We start from the raw sequence: 21,140 nt of genomic DNA on the forward strand, positions 1-21,140 counted from the left end.
TTCACCGGGGTAAACGCTCTGGAATTCACCACGGTCCACACCTGGCCCCATTCACCACTTGGTCCCTGAAGTCATGTGGGATAAGAAGCCCTTATCTATGGTAACCGTTCCATTTTGCTTACCGGTACAGAATAGGAGGCTCTCGAGGTCAAGGGTAAATAACTCACTCGAGACTAACAAGGGGTGAGGGGCAGAACCAGGCCGATTATGCCACGGAGCCCTGACTTCAGGGCAGGTGATCACATGGTGAAATTACAGAGAAGACTCAATCGGCTGGGAGTGCTAAGCTCTGCTCAAATGACAAGCCAGAAACAGACAAGCTCCAAGCTACCAAGATAAACTGCCATAATTTAGAATGTTACCAGAGCCTACATCAAATTTTAAAATTGATTTAAAAATACTTCTTAAAGGATAAACACACCTTGGAGAGAAACCTGGTTAATCCATCAGACCTGATTCATCCATCGTATACAGAGTAACAACATTTGGCCAATTACAAATTTCTGCTAATAGAGACTGCCATAGAAGCAGTTTTTTTTTCAAAATTGAGGGATAAAAATGATTCTGGGTGGTATTAAAGCATGGTCAGGAAAGGCCTGCAAGTCTCCTTTGAGCATTATTAACTGCAAAGAGACTCTACACAAAGAATCTTAAACACCTTTTAAAATTCACACAATTCCCTACCAAGAATCCTTCCTTCCTATGAGATTCTGTTTATGTGCCAGTATCCTGTCTGAAAGACAGGTATTCAAAACGCAATCCTTCTTTACATTGTGCACATCAATATCACGAACTAAATGTCTTCTTGGATTGTCTCTGCCAATATATTTCCTCTCGTTTTTATCATACTTTGGGGGCATATTTGTCAACTGTTAATGAAAGCTGTCCTTTTAATACACATACCTAGAATTAGAAATTTTATTGATCTTTTCATTCTTACCAGTTAATCAATTAGTAACCATAATAAATGCACCCCCAAAAGCAAATGAATCATCCAACTAGGAAAAGGCCTACAGGAATCAGTCATGTCACTAATACCTGATACTCTAATAATTTATGTTTTCATGATGTGCTAAACCTGCTATTTTACAGGCAACCCCAAATAATTCAAGATGAAATACAATGACAGATAGCTTTCTGGATTTACTTTAATTGTTTTTTTCCCATTTATTTATCTGGCTGCTCTCAGTGGTGGCACGCAGGGTCTTTTATTTGTGACATGTGAACTCTTAGTTGCAGCATGTGGGATCTAGTTCCCTGATCAGGGATTGAGTCCAGGCCCCCCGCATTGGGAGTGTGGAGTCTTAGCCACTGGACCACCAGGGAAGTCCCCTGAATTTCCTTTTTATAAATGGAAGTCTCATACTCTAAATGTAGTGTGACTTTTGGAAGACAGAGTTAAAATCACAAGACAGTGGTTAAAAAAAATCTGAGAGCTTGGGCGTCCCTGGTGGTCCAGTGGTTGAGAGTCTGTCTGCCAAGGTGGGGGTCACAGTTTCCATCCCTGGTTAAGGGAAGATTCCACACGCCGCAGAGCAGCTAAGCCTGTGTGCTACAACGAGAGAAGCCTCCGCAAAGCGGGGCCCACACCCCGCCTCTACAGGGTCGCCCCCGCCAGCTGCAACTAGAGAAAATCCCCCACAGCAATGAAGACCCAGCATGGTCAAAAATGAAAAATTAGAAAAAAAGAAAAAAAGTCTGAGAATGGGCGGTCTGATTCACAAGGCTCCCATCAGTATAACACATCACCGCATTATCAGAATATTTAAGAATTCAGTGCTGTGACTCCTGTTAACTGACTCAAAATAATACGTAAATTGGGACTACAGAAGCCACATCTCTCCCCTGGACTAGGAAGAGAATTAACTCGGCATTAACCGACAGCGCCACCACGGCAGGTGAGGTCTTCATCCTTCCCACCCCGGGGACAGCTCCGCCGGGACAGCTCCGCGCAGGACTCCCCGCCCTGTGCCGGCTCAGCCAGTCACCACCACCAGACTCTTCCTAAAATGCTCACCCTGATCACCACACTCCCTCGCTAAAGGGCCACCGCCTTCCGGTCTCCATGAGAAACCGGCCACGTTTGCTTTCCCTTTCCAGCATACTGTCGGCATGGTTCCTGGCAGGTGGGAGGCATTCAGTAAACATTTGGTGAAAGGATAAATGAAGATGTCAGTGGATCCTCGCTCCTGCTGGCACCTGGAGCTAAAACGCTGCCTGAAACTCTTCCAGCTGCACTGATTACTGCTCCCATTAGACCAGGGCTCTAAACCAGGGATGATTTCCATCCGTCACACTGGGAGGGGGATGGTGCTTCTGGCATCCAGTAGACGGGGGCCAGGGATGGGGCTGAACATCCCACATTTCAAGGGCAGCCCCACAAAAAGAAGGATCCAGCCCATGTCGAGGCTGAGACCGAAGAGCCCTGCACAAGACATGCCAAAGGCTCCCACCACATGGATCCGTATCAGCTCCTCAAACGCAATGCCTTCCTGCCCCTTCCTCCCCCTTCCTCCAGGCCTGCGCTCCTCTCTACCAGCTCTTCCTGCTGGGATGCCATCTGCCCCTCCGGGCCCAGCTCACACACTGCCTCCCCCTCCCCTGCAAGAGGATGTAGCTCCACCTCCTCCCCTCATTCAGCTAGTCTGTTCTGAGGACAGGTGCCTCACAAGTCACCTGGACACTCAACAGTGGACAAGGCTGCAGGTCCCATGCCTAAAGACCTTACAGAATGCTGGCGAGACAGACAAGGAACAGGTCAGCCAGCAAGCTCATCACACACTGTGCCCCCTGGTACTGCAGAAGGAATCAGGGTGAACACGGATGGAGTAACTGGTGGGTGAGAGAGCTCTGTGGTGGACGGAGCAGCGAGGCCACACGGAAGATGAGGTCTGAGGATGAGACAGAGTCAGGCGGGGGCGGGGCAGGCAGATGCACCCCAGGCACAGCACACAGCAATAACCAGACCCTGAGACTAGGGGCAAATGTGAATATAGGGCAGAAGATAAGACCGATCATACCCAGACACATGGGCTTGTGGAAGGGCTTTAAGACCTGGGACCACTTTAGGACTTCATCTCCCAAAGCCCTAACCTGGTCCCAGTACAGCCCAGACTCAGAGGCTTGAGTGCCAGAATTAAATCCCATTTCCACCCTTTACCAACTCGGTGACATGATGCAACTACCTAACCTCTCAGGGCCTCAGTTTCCTTATTGGTAAAGTAAGAATAGGGCTTCCCAGGTGGCACAGTGGTAAAGAATTCACCTGCCACGCAGGAGACACAGGTTCGATCCCTGATTCGGGAAGATCCCCTAGAGAACTAAATGGCATCCCACTTCAGGGTTCTTGCCTGGAGAATCCCATGGACAGAGGAGCTTAGCAGGCTACAGTCCTTGGGGTCACAAAGAGTTGGACACAACTTAGCAACTAAACCACAACAAAGTAGGAATTACTCACCTACTTCACAAGCGTGGCTGAGTTACTCAGTTAATACATGTGAAGCATGCCGACTTGGCACATGGTAAGTCATCAAGGATGAGCTTCTATAACTATGACTGGTACTCATGGTAACTCCTATCTCTGTCCTAGCAGAATCCTCGAAATCTTACCCATTTCTTTGTTCCCCAGAGCACACAGCAGGGCTCAGAAAATATCTGATGGTGTGCACACATGTGTGCATGTGCTCGCACACACAGGTGTGCACATGCTTTTGTCTTAACACCTTTTCCGTCACATACTGTGGACACCGTTTTGGTTATAAAATTGCAAAGATGGGTAGCTGTAGAGCTGCCTGGAAGCTTTCTGGCTAAAGAGCAAACGCCAACGAGAGGAAATTTTTGCAGTTGCTCACAGCAGCGATCGGCACTGTGAATCACGATCTAAATGTCTTTGGTGATACCTCTCATCTTCCCTGGGGACTAATCTCATTTTAGTGGCTTAAAAAACACAGATACACACACACACACAACAGTAGCAAAATAATCTTCACCACTTTGGGACTCTTTCTGGTTTAACAATCCAAATGACCCAACAGGAAGACTGCCAGAACCTAATGTCGCAGTTAACAGGGTCTTTCATTAGTGGGGCTGCCTGGGCCTGGGGGTTGGGGTGGGGGTTGAGGATGGGGGTGACAGCTAAGTAGTGTGGGGTTTTACTTTAGGGTGGAGAAAATGTTCTAAAATTGGCTGTGGTGATAGTGGCGTATCTCTGTGCATAGACTAAAAGCCACCGAATTGTTTGCTTTGAAAGGGAGAACTATGTGGTAGTGAAGCAGTGTCCTTGAGGACCATCTCCTCCCCCAAAATAATTAAGTATGACAGTGAAATCCAAAGTCTCCGAATTCCATTTCCTAAGTACCAGAGTGAATCTACCCAATCTCTTTCCTTGGCCTCCACACGTCCAAAGGTAGTTTTAGAGATACACATAAGACTCTGAGTCCCAGCTTGGCTGCCACACTTGCCATGTGGGGATGGGGGGGCCTGCCAGCATCTCTATCTGCAGCACTTCAGAGAAGTAAGAAGGCAGGCAGGCCAGGATGGCTTGGCCAGGTGACTCTCAGCATCACTGCACTTGGCCAATGTTGTTCTAGACAATGTCTAAGTTGGGGGTGGTGGTGCATTATCCAAACCTCTGTCACTTTTCAGAAGCAGAACTCCATTCAGGGCCCGGCTGTGTTGGGGGGAGGTTTGCTGTGACTTTTCTGCGCCATTCTCCGTGATTCGTTGCCAAGACAGTCAGTGACCGCTGGCCCGGGTAGCATGTCATGGAGAACTGAAAGCAGGTGCTCGCTCTGGGCAGAGGCAGTCCTGTGGGCAGAGGCTGGGTAAAGGGGGGCCCTGGATGGGAAGAGACGGCCACCCTTCCCTGAGACAGACGCAGCTCCATGGGGCAGGGGCCCCTGCCTGCAAACAAGCACCATGCCCAGCGGATGCCTCTGAGTAAGGCACCAACCACCCAGGAGCGTGAGGTTTGCAAGGGTCCTGTTGATTGGCTCAATACCTTGGTTCCTGCTGGTTTTGTCCAGAGAAAACATGGGGTGTGTAAGTGGTGGGTTAGTGGATACACATACATGATCAGGGGGCATTATATTCATTTTCATTCGTTTATTCACATAATGAAAGGCCACTGAAGGTCCACGGCTGCCAGACACCCTCCTAGGCCCGGGCTTCCTGTCCTCCCAGGAATTTATCATCTAGGGCGGGAAAGGACATCAAAGTCACAAGAGTATAGACACAATTCTATTCACCGATGCAAAGAGCTGACTGATTGAAGGCAAGAGGAGAACGGGACGACAGAGGATGAGATGGTTGGATGGCATCACCAACTCAGTGGACATGAGTTTGAGCAAACTCTGTAAGATGCTGAAGGCCAAGGAAGCCTGGCGTGCTGAGGTCCATGCGGTGGCAAAGAATCAGACACAGCTGAGTAACTGAACAATTATCATAACAGAATGGGTGACAGCGAATGGCAGGGGACCTAACTCAGAACGGGAGAACCAGCCCAGGCCTGAACAGTGAGGAAGCAGTGAAGAGGGAGCAGAGATGACCACGACCAGGCCTGACAGAGCTGGGTTTTGTTTCAAAGATCTGACTCTGGGTGCTGTTCAGGAAACAGACGAGAAGCAGAGAGGTGGACGGACCCCAGGTGTACCCCGGAGGGCTGTGGGCACTGGGACATGGAGAAGGGGGAGAGGCAGAGGTCAGAGTGACTCCTGGGCTGCCGGCGGGACAGAGGAGCTGGGGGAGCCTGAGAAGGAGCAGACTGGGGACCAGGGTGGGGGACATAAGTGAAGCGCTCCATCCTGCTCCACTGGGTTCTGATGGCGAGGCCAGAGGGCCGGGAGCCAGAAGAGCCGCGTGCTCCTCTGGACCCTCCCGCTTAGGAGGCCCGGACCTGGGATCACCAAGTGCCGCGGTGACCCACGAAGGTCCACACACAACGCACTCGCCACCCAGGCTGCTCCTTAACTCAGATCCGGCCACCACTCGGCTTCCATCTTACAGATGAGGATCTGCAGCAATAGCTCCATGAGGAGTGTTCTTCTTTTTCTTTAAACAAGGAGACACAGGGGAGTCTGGACATTCTTTTGCTCATTTCCTGGGGGTCTGACGCCACTCCAAAATCACTGCAGAAGGTGACTGCAGCCATGAAATTAAAAGACGCTTACTCCTTGGAAGGAAAGTTATGACCAAACTGGACAGCTTATTAAAAAGCAGAGACATTACTTTGCCAACAAAGGTCCATCTACTCAAGGCTATGGTATTTCCAGTGGTCATGTATGGATGTGAGAGTTGGACCACAAAGAAAGCTGAGCACTGAAGAATTAATGCTTTTAAGCTGTGGTGTTGGAGAAGACTCTTGAGAGTTCCTTGGACTTCTAGGAGATTCAACCAATCCATCCTAAAGGAAATCAGTCCTGATTGGAATGTTCATTGGAAGGACTGATGTTGAAGTTGAAACTCCAATCCTTTGGCCACCTGATGTGAAGAACTGACTCATTTGAAAAGACCCTGATGATGGGAAAGATTGAGGGCAGGAGGAGAAGGGGACAACAGAGGATGAGATGGCTGGATGGCATCACCGACTCAATGAACAAGAGTCTGAGTAAACTCTGGGAGTTGGTGATGGACAGGGAGGCCTGGTGTGCTGCAGTCCACGCGGTTGCAGAGTCGGACACGACTGAGCGACTCAACTGAACCGACGCCACAGCACACGTGGTCCTGAGAGTGGCCGGCAGCCGGCCTGGGGCTTCTGCAGTCTCCACTTGCCCTGGCCCCACGTTATTGCCCCTTGCTCATTGGAGGGTTTGACAAAGTTAAAAATCACATACTGCACAAATATAAAAAGTTATCCCTGAGTCCTCTCCCTGAAGAAGACACTTCCTTCACAGATGTCCCCTAGACCAATGTGAAGGTGTCACCAATACTCTCCACGCCCCTGCAAAGGCTCTCCTCGTGGCCCAGGGCAAGCTGGCGGCCTCTCCACGCTCTGCAGACCTCTGCCCTGACCCTCATGGAGTTGCCCTCAAATCTGTTCATGCCTGCACTCATTTTTAAATTGCCTAATGTAATTAAATGTGTCAACTGGAGAAATATGAATGTAAAAAAGGTTTGCTTCTGATAAAGCAAAGATGGCTGCTTTGGGAAGACTCAATAAAAGCAAGCTGGTAAAAAATAAAATACAATTGAATTAGGTACTGGGGAGGCAAGTGTAAAAGATCTAATGAAAAAGTATAAACCTAAAAGAATCCTTCACTCAGAATAACTTGCTAAGTGGTTTTTAACTGACTACTCCACTGGGAAAGAAAACCCAAACTGGAAAAGATTCCTTATGAGTGCTGTTTACACAAGAAAGGATCCCTTGCAGGCCCATCCATAAACCCAAACTATTAACATAAGATATGACCCTGGCCAGACCTCAAAAGACCAGTAAATGAATGTACATTTATAATTAGAGTTTACATTAAAATGAAGTGCCAAAAATGTGTAATTCTTTAATGATTCCCCTTTTTAGTTAATTCTTTCTGTTCACTGACAAACTACCAGGCTTCTACTGTAGTAAAAAAAAAAAAAAAAAAAAGAAACTTCTAATTAGACCCTTACTTCATACCATACATAAAAATTTACTCAGTATGGAACCAGACCTAAACGTAACAGCATAAATTATAATACTCTTAAAAGAAGACACAGGAGCAAAAATCTTCACAGTTCAGGTTCAGGTAAAGATTTCCTGGGCTTCCCTGGCGGCTGACACAGTAAAGAGTCTGTCTGCAATGCAGGAGACCTGGGGTTCGATCCCTGGGTCAGGAAGATCCCCCAGAGAAGGGAACATCTACCCACCCCAGTATTCTTGACTGGAGAATTCCATGAACAGAGGAACCTGGGGGGGCTATAGTTCTTAGATATGGCATGAAAAGAACAAGTAATCAAAGAAAAAGTTGGTAACCGGGACTTCATCAGAATTAAAAACTTGGGTGCTGCAAATGACGTCATCAAGAAAGTGAAAAAACAAGGCACAGAATGGGAGGAAAGATGTGCAAATCATGTATTTGACAAGCAACTTGCATGCAGAACATACAGTCGATGACCATACCACCCGGAACACGCCGATCTCATCAGAACATAAGAACTCTTACAATTCAGTAATAAAAACAAAAGTAACTCTACTAGAAAACCAGGCAAAAGGCCTGAATAGATAGTTCTTCAAAGATTACAAACAGCCAATAAGCACATGAAAAGATATCCAACATCATTAGGCATTAGGAAAATGCAAATAAAAAACCACAATGAGATTTCACTTCACACCTGTGTGCTGGGTTATAAGCAAAAGGACAGATAGTCTCAAGTAAGGATAAGGGTACAGAGAAATGTGCTGCTAGGAATGCAAATGGTGCAGTTGCTTTGGAAAACAGCTTGGTGGTTCCTTAAAATGCTAAACACAGGTACTTACGTATGTGTGTGCTCAGTCGCTTCAGTCGTATCCGACTCTGCGACCCCGTGAACTGTAGCCTGCTAGGTTCCTCTGTCCATGGGATTCTCTAGGCGAGAATACGGGAGTGGGTTCCCATCCCCTCCTCCAGCGGATCTTCCTGACCTAGGGATCTAACCCATGTCTCTTCCACTGGCAAGCAGATTCTTTACCACTTAGCCACAAGGGAAGCCCCGAAATGAATATGTCCATACAAAAAGAACTCTATGTGGATGTTCGTAACAGCTTTCTTCATGATAGTCAGTGTCCAAATGGGAGAATGTCCATCAGTGTCCAAAAAATTATCCAAATGTTCACCAATGGGTGAGTGGACAAACAAAATGTGGTAATCCATACACTGGAATATTGTTCAGTAGAAAGGAACAAAGTGCTGATACAAACTGCAACATGGGTGAATCCTAAAAAGATTATGTTAAGGGAAAGAAGCTAGTCACAAAAGACCACAGATTATATGATTCCATTTATATGAAATGTCCAGAAAAGGCAAAGTTACAGAGGTAAATTAGTAGCTGACTGTGCTGGGAAAGGAAACATAAAGAGACCGAAAATGGACACAAAGCATCCTTTCTGGGGAGACGAAGAAGTTCTAAAATTGTGATGCTGTACCACTCCACAAAATTTATTAAAAACCAGTAAAACTGAAGGTGAGTGAATGTTATGGTACCTCAGCAGAGTCGTTTAAAAACAGAAAAGCAAAGAAAAAAGGCATCCAGAAACAAAAGTTCACTTGTCTTTTGGAAATGTTCTAACAGGAACTTTTTATGCACTGACTTTTACACATAATGAGAGTGAGGAAGGAATATTTCGAAACCCCTATTTTAGTCACAGGGACCCTTCTTAAATAGGGAACTTGTCTGGCCTACGTGGATGGCATAATTAAAGGTATTCATTTCGTTTTCTTCATTAATAGGTTAGAACTTTTTACATAATGTTTTCAATCCTGTTCAGATTTGAACCAACATTTCCAGGTTGATTGTTCCTAGAGAATTCCTTAGGTGAGATCTGAAGAAGTAAGTTTATTCTTTAGAAATTTCATTTATTGTCTGAAAGTGAAAGGGTTTCCAGGAGGGGCCAAGAAATATTCAGAATCAGTGGACAGTGTTGGCGCCTCTGAAACAGTTGTGGAGGCTTAAAATGTCCAGGGAAATCATCTTTCTAGGTCAACCACTGATGACTCCTATACTCCGACAGGGAAAATACCAATGATAAAATGAACTGGGAAAACTGACTGGGACCTGAAAACAATTAAATATAGATAATTTTGAAGGCATGTTTTAATCTTGGTATTTCTCCCTTTGAGAATTTCTTCAAAATAGGTGTTGTAAACTTTTTGGAAAGACCATTATTTGCTAGGAGAAAGTAGTCTTAATTAGGATACGTGTCAAGGAAATGTAATTATCAATTTGCCTAATTAAAATGAATATTTGAACATGCCTGAGGATTGTGAACCTTCTCAGGTGAGACATGTACAACTTACTTTCTATAAACATCTGTTGACAGAGCCAAGCAGATTGTGTTAGCAGGAAATGGGTGACTGAGCCAAGCTTAACAGACAACAGAACTGCATGGGAATATTGTTCCTCAAAAATCACCAGGAGGAAGTCTTAAAGTGCTTGCCATTGACTGTCTGTGTCCTCCCCAAACCCCTACAATCCCTGAAATCTAACCCCAAGTGTGATGATATTTGGAGATGGGGAGTCTGGGAGATGATTAAACTGTGAGGGCTCAGTGCCGGGATTACTGCCCTTATTAAAGGAACCCGAGGGCCCCCCTGGCGGTCCAGTGGTTGAGAATCCGCCTGCCAATGCAGGGGACATGGGTTCGATCCCTGGTCCAGGAAGATTCCACGTGCCACAGGGGCAGCTGAAGCCCGAGTGCTGGGAGCCCACACTTCTCAAGGAGAAGCCCGTGGACAGCAACTCGAGAGTAGCCCCTGCTTGATGCAACTAGAGAACGGCCTCACAGCAACGAAGACCCAGCACAGCCAACAAGAAGGAAAGAAAGAAAATTTTTAAGAAAAGAGAGCGACCCGGGAGAGCTCACTCCCCACTTCCTCCCCGCGGGGACCCAGCAGGAAGACAGCCATCTACTTTAACGATGGTTACACATCATTATACAGTACACATCCATTATATAAAATGCACAACTCCAGGAGTGACCTGTATGCAAACTGTGGACTCCGGGCTGATCACATTGTGTCACTGTATGTTCCTCAAGTGTAATGAACATACCACTCTGGTGGGGGGAATGTTGATAATGGGAGAGGCTATGCATGTGGTGGGGCGGTGGGGGCGGGGGGGTGGCTATATGGGAAATTTCTGCACTTTCCTTCAACTTTGCTAGGAACATTTAACTGATCTAAAAAATTAAGGCTTTCAAAAAAAAGGAAGAAGACCCATCTATGAATCAGGAAGAAGGTTCTCACCAGACACTGAATCTGCAGGTTTCTTGACCTTGGATGGTCCTCTGACCAGCCTCCAGGATGTGAGCAATGCATTTCTGTTGTTTTTAAGGCACCCAGCCTATGCTGTTTTGTCATAGCAGCCCCAGCTGGCTAAGAGAGCACGCCTTCATTTACTTGACAAGCTTCACTTGAGAAATGAACTGTTTAATTCTGGAGGGAGCTTCCAGTAGGGAGCATGAGGGTTATCAGGGCTGTGATTTTAGGCACAGTTACTGGAGTTCACCAAAACCTCTTTGACAGGCAATGTGTATTTTGGCAAGAGACAGAAAAAGCCAGCTCCTTTCCTTTCTCTTCCAAGTCTGCCCTTGGGGCAACTCCACCAGCTCAGCCCCTGCCCACAGAGCCTGAACTGGCAATGGACCTTCCAAGGGCATGCCTCAAAGTCAGCAGCAATGCTAACAGGGATCTGGGACCCAGGGAAGGCAGTGACAGCGGGAGAGGCAGCCTGGGGGTGGGCTGGGTGCTCAACATGCAGTGAAGTGAACCCGCAAGACTAGGGGTTGTAAGCCTGGCCCTCCAAAACCGGGGGCTTCCCCGGTGGCTCAGAGGTAAAGAATCTGCCTGCGCTGCAGAAGGCATGGGTTCGATCCCTGAGTCAGGAAGATCCCTGGAGAAGGGCATGGCAACCCACTCCACTATTCTTGCCAAGAGAATCCCATGGACAGCGGAGCCTGGAGGGCTACAGTTCAGAAAGTCGCAGAGAGTCAGACATGACTGAGCACACAGGCACGCCCCAAAGCCAGGCCTTCAGAAGCCCTGGGCTATATGGGAGCTCCACCCGCGGGCTCCTCTGTCCATGGGTTCTCTTGGCAAGAATACTGGAGTGGATTGCCATGCCCTTCTCCAGGGGATCTTCCCGACCCAGGTATCGAACCCACGTCTCCTGCAATGGAGGCAGATTCTTTACCTCTGAGCCACCGGGGAAACCCCTGGTTTTGGAGGGCCAGGCTTACAACCCCTAGTCTCGTGGGTTCACGTCACTGCATGTGGAGCACCCAGCCCACCCCCAGGCTGCCTCTCCCGCTGTCACTGCCTTCCCGGGGTCCCAGACCCCTGTACATGCATCCTAGGCAGGCCCACTGGGGCTGCTCAACCAGCCCGGGAGACCAGGTGTGGGCCCCACTTCTACAAGTCCAAGGTCATTTTCCCTCCTCCTATCTCATCAATTTATCACCTAAATCTCTCTCCATCCCCGCAATTTTTTTTCCAGGTGGATGCTTCTCCGGTCCTAAGGCAGTCCTGGGGCAGCTCCAGTGAGCTGGGAAGCTTCATACCTCAGCAACCCTGTAATCTCCACTGGAAGCCCCCCTACCACCTCCACATGTACCTCTGGCAACCGAAAACCTACAGGTTCAAAGTGAACAATGTGTGCCTTGGAAATGTTGTCTCAGGACAAGTTGCTGAGCTCCACCTTCCAATTCGACTGCACCCCAAGTTCCTCGAAAGCAGAAGTTCTGTTGCCACTGCTGCAGCCAGACGGTTCATTCCAAAATGGAAACAGGATCACCTCATACATGCAGCTTAAAAGCCCTTGGTGTCATGGGCTTCCCTGGTGGCGCTAGCGGTAAAGAACCCACCTGCCAGTGCAGGAGATGTAAGAGACATGGGCTCGAACCTTGGATGGGGAAGATCCCCTGGACAAGAAAATGGCAACCCACTCAGCCCACTCCAGTACTCTTGCCTAGAAAATCCCATGGACCTAGGAGCCTGGGCAGCTATAGTCTACAGGGGTCACAAGAGTCAACACGACTTAGCAGCTGAATAACTACAACCACAAGATAAAAGACAAAACTCTTCGATGACTCCCTTTCCCATAAGCCAGTCTCATGCCACGCCGCCCCGCTCCACACTCAGGAGCTGCTTTCTCCTTTCAACCTTCCCCTTCCCATCCCACCACATCAGACTTCCATTCGTACTCTGGGCCACAATGGCCTTCCTGCCCTTCAGGGCCCAGGTCCCTCTCACTCACCCTTCAACCAGGAGCCAACACATTCTTCCCCAGGGAAGCCTCCCTCAAGGCCTTGTTCAGATCCCCTCCCTTCCCTGACATCTGCCAAGGCTGCTCTTTATGCTGGTTCACGTGACCCGGCAGGTTAGTATCGGGCTCTCCAAGTAGCTACGTGTCAGAGGTGGGCTGTGTTAGTCACTCAGTCGTGTCCGACTCTTTGTGACCCCATGGACTGTAGCCCGCCAGGCTTCTCTGTCCATGGGATTCTCCAGGCAAGAAGACTGGAGTGGGCTGCCATTCCCAACTAGTTTCACTCATCAATGCACTCTGGGATCTAATACAATTGCTGGGACAAGGGAGGCGCTTAGTACATTTGATGAGTGGGCAAATGGATGAGCCAACAGACCAACGGAAGGACAGACAGATGAAACGATGGACATATGACAGACAGACTGGCGAATGGATGGTCTGGGAGATAGGTGGATGGACAGAAAAGAGAGAGAGGTAGGGAGAGAGAGAAGGAGGAAGAGATGGTCAAAGAGAACATTTGTTCCCAGGGCCAAGCCCTCTTCTGAGCCCTCAATCCCATCTTTTCCCATCTCCTCAGGTACTGCTCTCCAACCAATGAACCTGCCTTTTGCATTTTTCAACCCCAGATACATCTCAGACCAATCACGTGACCTTGGGCAAGTTGCCCAGCCTTTCTGAGATTGACTTTCTCCCCACTATAGAAAGAAGATAATCATAATAGCTAGTTCAACAGGACTGTTTTGAAGATCACATGAGATAGTCCATAGGCTTCCCTTGTGGCTCAGCTGGTAAAGAATCTGCCTGCAATGCGGGAGACCTGGGTTTGATCCCCGGGCTGGGGAGATCTCCCGGAGAAGGGAACGGCTACCCACTCCAGTAGTCTGGCCTGGAGAGTTCCATGGACCAAACAGTCAGTCATGGGGTGGGGTCACAAAGAGTTGGACACAACTGAGCAACTTTCACTTTCTTTCACTTGAGACAGTCCACACACAACACAGAATACAGTGCCTGGCAAGACATAAACAGCTGATAGATGTTATATGCTCCTATTGTTCTTACCATCTGTACTACTGTTGCAAACCCTTCAGTCTTCCAGCAGCCTTGCTCCTTCCTCAAACTGCTAGTGTCCTACGTCAACCTTGCAGCACCGAAGGGCTTCAAACAGAATCCTATGCTTGCGGACTGCACATCCTCACTCTCTGCCATTCCTCAAGCACCATGCCCCCTGGCTTCCCCCTACAACTCTACTGAAGCTGTCCTCCCAAAGGTGACAAAACAATTACACCTGCTCAGCTACCACTCACCTAGATGTCTGCAGCATCTGAGCCTGTGCACCACCCTGCCTGAGTCCCCCTCCCCAACTTTGGTACCAAGGCCGGTTCTTGGGTTATCTTCCAAAATGTCTGCTTGCTTCCTGCTCAGAGACCTTCCATGTGTCTTTTCCTGTTTCTTACCCCCTAAACGGAGGCATATCCTAAGCTTTTACACACACACACACACACACACACACACACACACACACACACCATCCACTACTCCACACTTTTCCCCTGAGCAATGCCACTGACTCCTACAGCCATACCATCTACTTGCCTCTCTGGGGATGGCAGCACCCACACCTCCATCCCTAGCTGTGCACTGCATCCTCCAGGTTGCCCCAGATTTCCTGAAGGCACTTCGAAGCCACCACTTCCCAATCAATCCCATCATATCTGACCCTCCTCCTTGCTCCCCGATTTATGTTATGAGCCTCACCAACACCCAGGACCAACGCTTAAAATCCCAACTCCTACTGCAGTGACCTATTTTTTGTGCCATAGCTTTGTGCTTAGGTTATGGGTCCTTGCCTTCCCCTTGCTTTTTTCTACTCTCCACAAGATACCAGAGAATGCAGTAGGACTGCAATAAATATTTCCTGAACTGAAAAGAGACAGGGCAGAGTCACAGGGAACTCTTATACCCTGCTAGTGGGAATATAAGTTGGTGCAAGTATTCTAGAAGGCAATGTGACACGATCTAGTAAAGCTGGAAAAATTTTATCCTGCAACCCACAACTCTGCTCTCCTGGATGGATGCCTTGGAGAAATTTTCCCATGTGTCCACAAGAAGACTTGTACCAGAATGCTCATAACAGCACTGTTACCAAAGTCGAAAAACAGAAAGAACTGAATGTCCATCATATCAGGATCCTTGCAGGAAATAGCTGGCATATTCAAATTATGACAATTAAAGGAGCATTTAAAGGGGGATTATTTGGGATGAGTTGAGTGTAGAACATCAAAGGACAGTTTAGTAGTCCAACACAGAAAAGCAGAACTCCGTCTGAAAGGAGGGAGGAAGCGGTTACCCAAATCTGAAACGAGAGTTACCCAAATCTGAAACGAGAGTTCCAGCAGAAAGGCCATGTTGAAAGAAGCAGCAAATTTCAGGGGAGGAGTACAGCCAGGGAAAGAGGAGCATGAAAAACTTGGCTTAAAACTCAACATTCAAAAAACTAAGATCATGGCTTCAGGTCCCATCACTTCATGGCAAATAGATAAACAACGGAAACAGTGAGAGACTTTATTTTTGGAGACTCCGAAATCACTGCAGATGGTGACTGCAGCCATGAAATTAAAAGACACTTGTTCCTTGGAATAAAGCTATGCCCAACTGAGACAGCATATTAAAAATCAGAGACATTATTTTACTGACAAAGGTCTGTCTAGTCAAAGCTGTGGTTTTTCCAGTAGGCATGTATGGATGTGAGAGTTGGACCATAAAGAAAGCTGAGCACCAAAGAAATTGATGCTTTTGAACTGTGGTGCTATAGAAGACTCCTGAGAGTCCCTTGGACTACAAGGAGATCCAACCAGTCAATCCTAAAGGAAATCAGTCCTGAATATTCACTGGAAGGACTGATGCTGAAGCTGAAGCTACAATCCTTTGGCCACCCGATGCAAAGAACCAACTCATTGGAAAAGACCCTGATGGTGGGAAAGATTGAAGGCAGGAGGAGAAGGGGATGACAGAAGATGAGATGGTTGAATGGCATCACTGACTTGATGAACATGAGTTTGAGCAAGCTCTGGGAGTTGGTGACGGACAGGGAAGCCTGGTGTGCTGAGTCCATGGGGTCGCAAAGAGTCAGACACGACTGAGTGACTGAACTGCACAGCCAGCCAGAGGCAGCTCCACAGCGAAAAAGTCAGGGGAATAAACACTTTAGCTTTCCCGTCCCTCTGGTCTCCAAATGGGACGCCCCATTGGCTCAACCCAACAGAAGGCCCAAGGGCAAGGAGCCCATGGATGAAGCCCATGGAGGTCAATCTTTCAGATTTTGGTGGGGAAGGGAGAGTGTAGATTTGGAAAGCCAAGAGAAGATCCTCAGAATATCTAGCAACAGAATGTATCAAGTATTGATATATGCTTATATAATGGAATACTGCCCAGTAAGAAAATGAGCAATGAACTGTGGAAAATTCTTAAAGAGCTACTTATACCAACATGGATAAATCTCAAAAACCTCACACTGGATTGAAACAGAGAAGGAACCTGAGGGGTCCTCCAGAAAACAAAAGCCTGTGTCCCTCATTTCTTGTTTGAAGAAAAGGCTTTCGTCTCCCAGACCTTCCCTGAGTTCCCAAGAACAGATTCAAGGGGTTAATAATGAGGGACTTGAGGGAATGCAGAAACGAAGGGAAAAGTCAAGAAACAATAGTGATGGGATAAAACAGAGTCCCAGTCCCTCCACAAGGGAGGTGCATAAAAATCTGATCCAGTCTTTTGAGTTCTGCAGCCCTCCCCACCCGCCAGGTAGAGGATGATAACTAACATGGTGAAACCCACCAAGACTGGTCAGAACTAGAGGCTGAGGCCTGAGATTCCTGGGGCCCTACCCTGTTACCTTACCAGAAACCAATCAGAAGAAAGTTGTTCACCCTGCAGTTGTCTCCCCAACTGCTGCCTTTAAATACTCTTCCCAGAGGGACTTCCCTAGCAGTCCAGTGGTTAAGACTCGCCCTTACAATCCCTGGTCAGGGAGCTGAGATTCCACATGCCTCCCAGCCAAAAAATCGTCCACGTTAAAAAAAAAAAGAAAGAAAAAAAACTTTAAAAAGAACCAAAACCTCTTCCCTGAAAACCAGCGGGACCTGGAGTCTTCTGAGCATGAGTCACCTGCTCTCCTAGCTTGGCCCTGCAATAAACCCTCCTCGGCTCCAAACTCTGATATTTTGGTTTGTTTGGCCTCACTGTGCATCACGCACATGAACTTGGGTTCAAAAAAGTGAAAAAGGCACATTAAAACAATATTTAGAGAATGGGCACTATAACAGGTTGTATTTTAAAATCCACCTCAACCAGCTCTCCGGCCCCATACGTTCTTCCAGAGCCCTGCCTCCTTCCCTACTCTCCCACCAACAGTTGGAGAAGATAAAAGAAACAAAACTTTAAACCAGAGAGTTACAGGGAAAAAAAAAAACACACAAAAACACCTACTTTAGTAACCGTAACCAAGGGAAAATTTGTCTGAGAAAGTGATCAAACTTTAATTAAGGTAGGAAGGTTTGAGAAAGAGCCAGACCCATCAGCCAGCTATTAGCTCAGTTGGTAAAGAATCTGCCTGCAATGCAGGAGACCTGGGTCCAATTCCTGAGTCGGGAAGATCCCCTCGAGAAGGAAATGGCAATCCACTCCAGTATTCTTGCCTGGAAAATCCCATGGACAGAGGAGCCTTGCAGGCTACAGTCCATGGGGTTGCAAGAGTCGGAGACGACTTAGCAACTAAACCACCACAGAGAGAAAGGACCTGGCCTTTTAAAATACGAGTTCAAGAAGCCCAGTGAAGCAGAATTGAACAAGAAGAATGGCGAGCGTGAAGCAATAAAGGTGAGCACAAGCCGGATTGTACAGGGCATCTGGGGTGACTTCCCCAGGGTGACAAAAACCCGCGAGTTCATGGGAGGGAAGGTGACTCCATGCAGCAAAACTGGCAGGGAGGAGCAATGAACGGGGAACAGTGGTCTCTCTTGGGGCTCCGGAGTGAACATTCACTCAGCACTTGGCCTGTGTCAGGAACCGGGTTACAGAAATTCTTTGAACCTGCTAACTCTCTCCTGTGAGGTAAGCATTAACAAACCCATTCTCACAGCGAGGCGAATTAGCTAACTCCAAAGTCCAAGCAGGTAACTAGAACGCAACTCTTGACTGCCTCCCCGCTCTCTTAGCTCTGAAGGCACTGCTAACATTTGGGTGAATGACTCATATTGTAGAAGATAACCATGATTATGGAGTATAAAACTGCATCATGGTCAACAACCATAATAAAAATAACCGCATCGCACGTGCACCCAGCGCTTATCCCGTGCCACACAGAACCTCGCTGTTTTATTCCCGCTTTACAGATAGGGAAACTGAGGCTAACACTCCCTGAGCCACGTATCCAAGGCAGGACTTAGAAACCAAGTCTAACTGCACAGCCCGCGCTATCAACTGCTTTGCTGCCTCACTTTTATCTTCTCTCCGAGACCTCGGTCAAGGCCAACGAGGTTCCACGACTGTCGGACCCCCAAGCCCAGGAACGCCTCTCTCACAGGCGCCCCTGGAAGCCCCACGTGCGGGAGGTGCGGTTGCTATTGCGGTCCCCAGCCCCCGGGGTGCAGCCCCCACTGGGGTCCGGCTGGAGGTGTGCATCCCAACCTAACGTTCCCCGCGCCGAATGTTCCGCAGCCCTGAAACCACCCACTCCCCAGCAGGAAGTACCTGAGGAAAAGGCGTCCAGGGTCCTGCCCCGCGCTCTGTGGAAAACACCCCCCGCCTCTGCAGCCGACATGGCGAACGAGTATTTTGGCCTCCACTGAGTCCGCGGCGTAGCAAGGAGCTGCGAGACTCCTGACTGCCCAAGCGCCGGGTGGGGCCTGCCCGGCTGGGGGCTGCGCCCTCTGTTTGGGGGCGGGGCGGGGCCGGGCCGGCGGGCGCACAGGACTCGGTCGCTCGGGGCGCCACTAGTGCTGTCTGAGCGGGGCGGAAACGTGAGCGGCCCCTCTGGAATCGACTGGGGCTCCTGGCGAGTGGAGGCCACTTGCCAGTCGCATGCGTGGGCAGAGGGAGTGAATTTGGGCTCAGGCGTGGGGGCAGCCCTTCGCTAAAGGTGGGGGTTCCGGGTTTAACAAGTGGAAGTGAACCCAGGTCTCCCGCATTCCAGGCGGTTTCTTCTTCCCTTTGAGCCACCGGGGAATCCCAAGATTACAGGACACCCAGTTAAACTGAAATTTCAGATAAGCAATGAATGATAAGTATGTCGTATGTAATTTGCAAGACACTGTACTTAAATCTTTGTAGTTGTTTATCTGAAACAGTTTAAGTGGGGACTTGTATTTTATCTGGCCCAAAGGACCCAGCCCTGTCCTTGGGGGATAAGACGGGACGTTCTACAAGCCACCTGCTGTGATCGCTGACATTTCATTCTGAAGCACCTTCAGTTTTGCTTGTCATCAGCACCACCACCATCATTCCGTTGGAAACCAAATCCCCCTAAAATTGAGTTCTTGTACCAAATTGTGATTAATCTCACTATTGAAAAATTTATTCTCTTTCTGTCCAGCCCTTGTTCCCGTCAGGATTGAGGACTATCAAAGAATAGGGGAGACTGAAACCAACCAGGACTGGGGCCTTCCAGGATAGAAAAACCCTGCCATGTTCCCTTGTTTATTTGTAGGGGGTAAAAAAAAAAAAAAAAAGGCTTTAGCCTCTGAGGCCTCTGTTGAGTTCCAAAGAGCAGGCTCAAGCAGTTAATGATTAAGACAGCAGAGTCACCAGATTCTGTAGGAATGTAGATAAACAATCTGATGTATATGAAGACACCCCTCAACTCAGGTGGAGGGTGGTGACTACATGCTGACCACAAGCACAAGATTCCAGACTGGTTGGAACCAGGTTAAAATTTCAGAAACATCACCCTGTTACCCCACCAACCAATCAAAAGAAAGTCTATAAGCATTCTAGACACTCTTGCCTAACACTGTCTTTAAAAACCCTTGCTAGAAAGCCATCAGTTTATTTGTGTCTTTTGAGCATGAGCTGCTACCCCTACAAATAAACTCTACTTTGTTGCCAACACCCAACTTTAGAGTTTGGTTTTCTGCACCATGGACACAAGAGTCCTTGCTTGGTGACACATTACTGTCATCACCCCTCATTAAGCATCTGGGATTGTTAAGCACTTCACACCAGCTCACTTAATCCACACAAAAACCTCAGGGGATGGCGCTATCATTCGCTGCATTAATCAGAAGAGGAAACTGATGCCCAGAGAGATGAAATGATATGCACAAGGTGACACACACCCAGGAAAGTAGTGAAGCAGCCGCCCATCTGTTTTAGTATCTGTCCAGCAAAAAAAAAAAAAAAAAAAATCATTAAAATGAACTACTAAGCCAGTGTTTGTCAAACCTGCTAAAAATACAATTTCCAGACTGGAGCTGCTGTACCTGAAATTCGGCCTCTGTACCACATCACCAAATTGTGTCTTGGAGACAGTTTCGAGTAAAGTAGGAAAAAAGAGCTTTATTGCTTTGCTGGGCAAAGAGGGCCACAGTGGGCTAATGTCCTCAAAACTGTATGTTAAGACCTGGAAGGGGTAGTGAGAAGTTTTATAGGAATGATTCAAAGAGGAGGGTGTGATCAGCTCATGAATATTCTTCTGATGGTGGGGAGGCAACTTGAAGTCAGCATGATCAACCTCCTGGTTCCAACTGGTCTGCGGTCTACGTGCTTGTGGGCAACATGCAATTAACATATCCCACCCGGTAGGGATTTCAGTATCTGCAAAACAACTCAAGGATATTGCTATGTGCATCCCTTGAGGGGGGGCCAGGACCCTGCCCCAAGGTTGCACTACTGTTTCTTGACTGTTCCTTCCTTGTCTCTGCATCCATCCCACCTCCCCGCCCCCTCACTGTTTGGACCTGCCCACTGGAACTCAACATTCCAAAAACTAAGATCATGGCATCCAGTCCCATCACTTTATGGCAAGTAGATGGGGAAACAATGGAAACAGTGAGAGACTTTATTTTGGGGGGCTCCAAAATCACTGCAGATGGTGACTGCAGCCATGAAATTAAAAGACACTTACTCCTTGGAAGAAAAGCTATGACCAACCTAGACAGCATATTAAAAAGCAGAGACATTACTTTGCCAACAAAGGTCCATCTAGTCAAAGCTATGGTTTT

The 21,140-nt window shown here is 48.0% G+C and overlaps 1 protein-coding gene across 2 annotated transcripts in view; it reads right to left on the bottom strand.

Annotated features, from left to right (window-relative positions):
* The window catches only part of CPPED1 (calcineurin like phosphoesterase domain containing 1), a 127,567-nt gene extending 108,665 nt beyond the window's left edge, over positions 1 to 18,902 (bottom strand). The window contains exon 1 of one of the 2 annotated variants that reach the window (XM_020889409.2): positions 18,673 to 18,902. In XM_020889409.2, the coding sequence (XP_020745068.2) occupies positions 18,673 to 18,742 (70 nt within the window). In that variant the 5' untranslated portion in view covers positions 18,743 to 18,902. The remainder of the gene's footprint in view (positions 1 to 18,672) is intronic. The other variant, XM_020889405.2, reaches the window with a different exon arrangement.
* Between the last annotated feature and the right edge of the window lie 2,238 nt (positions 18,903 to 21,140).

Source organism: Odocoileus virginianus, chromosome 33 (genome assembly GCF_023699985.2).
Source record: "Odocoileus virginianus isolate 20LAN1187 ecotype Illinois chromosome 33, Ovbor_1.2, whole genome shotgun sequence".
Classification (NCBI taxonomy): Eukaryota; Metazoa; Chordata; class Mammalia; order Artiodactyla; family Cervidae; genus Odocoileus; species Odocoileus virginianus.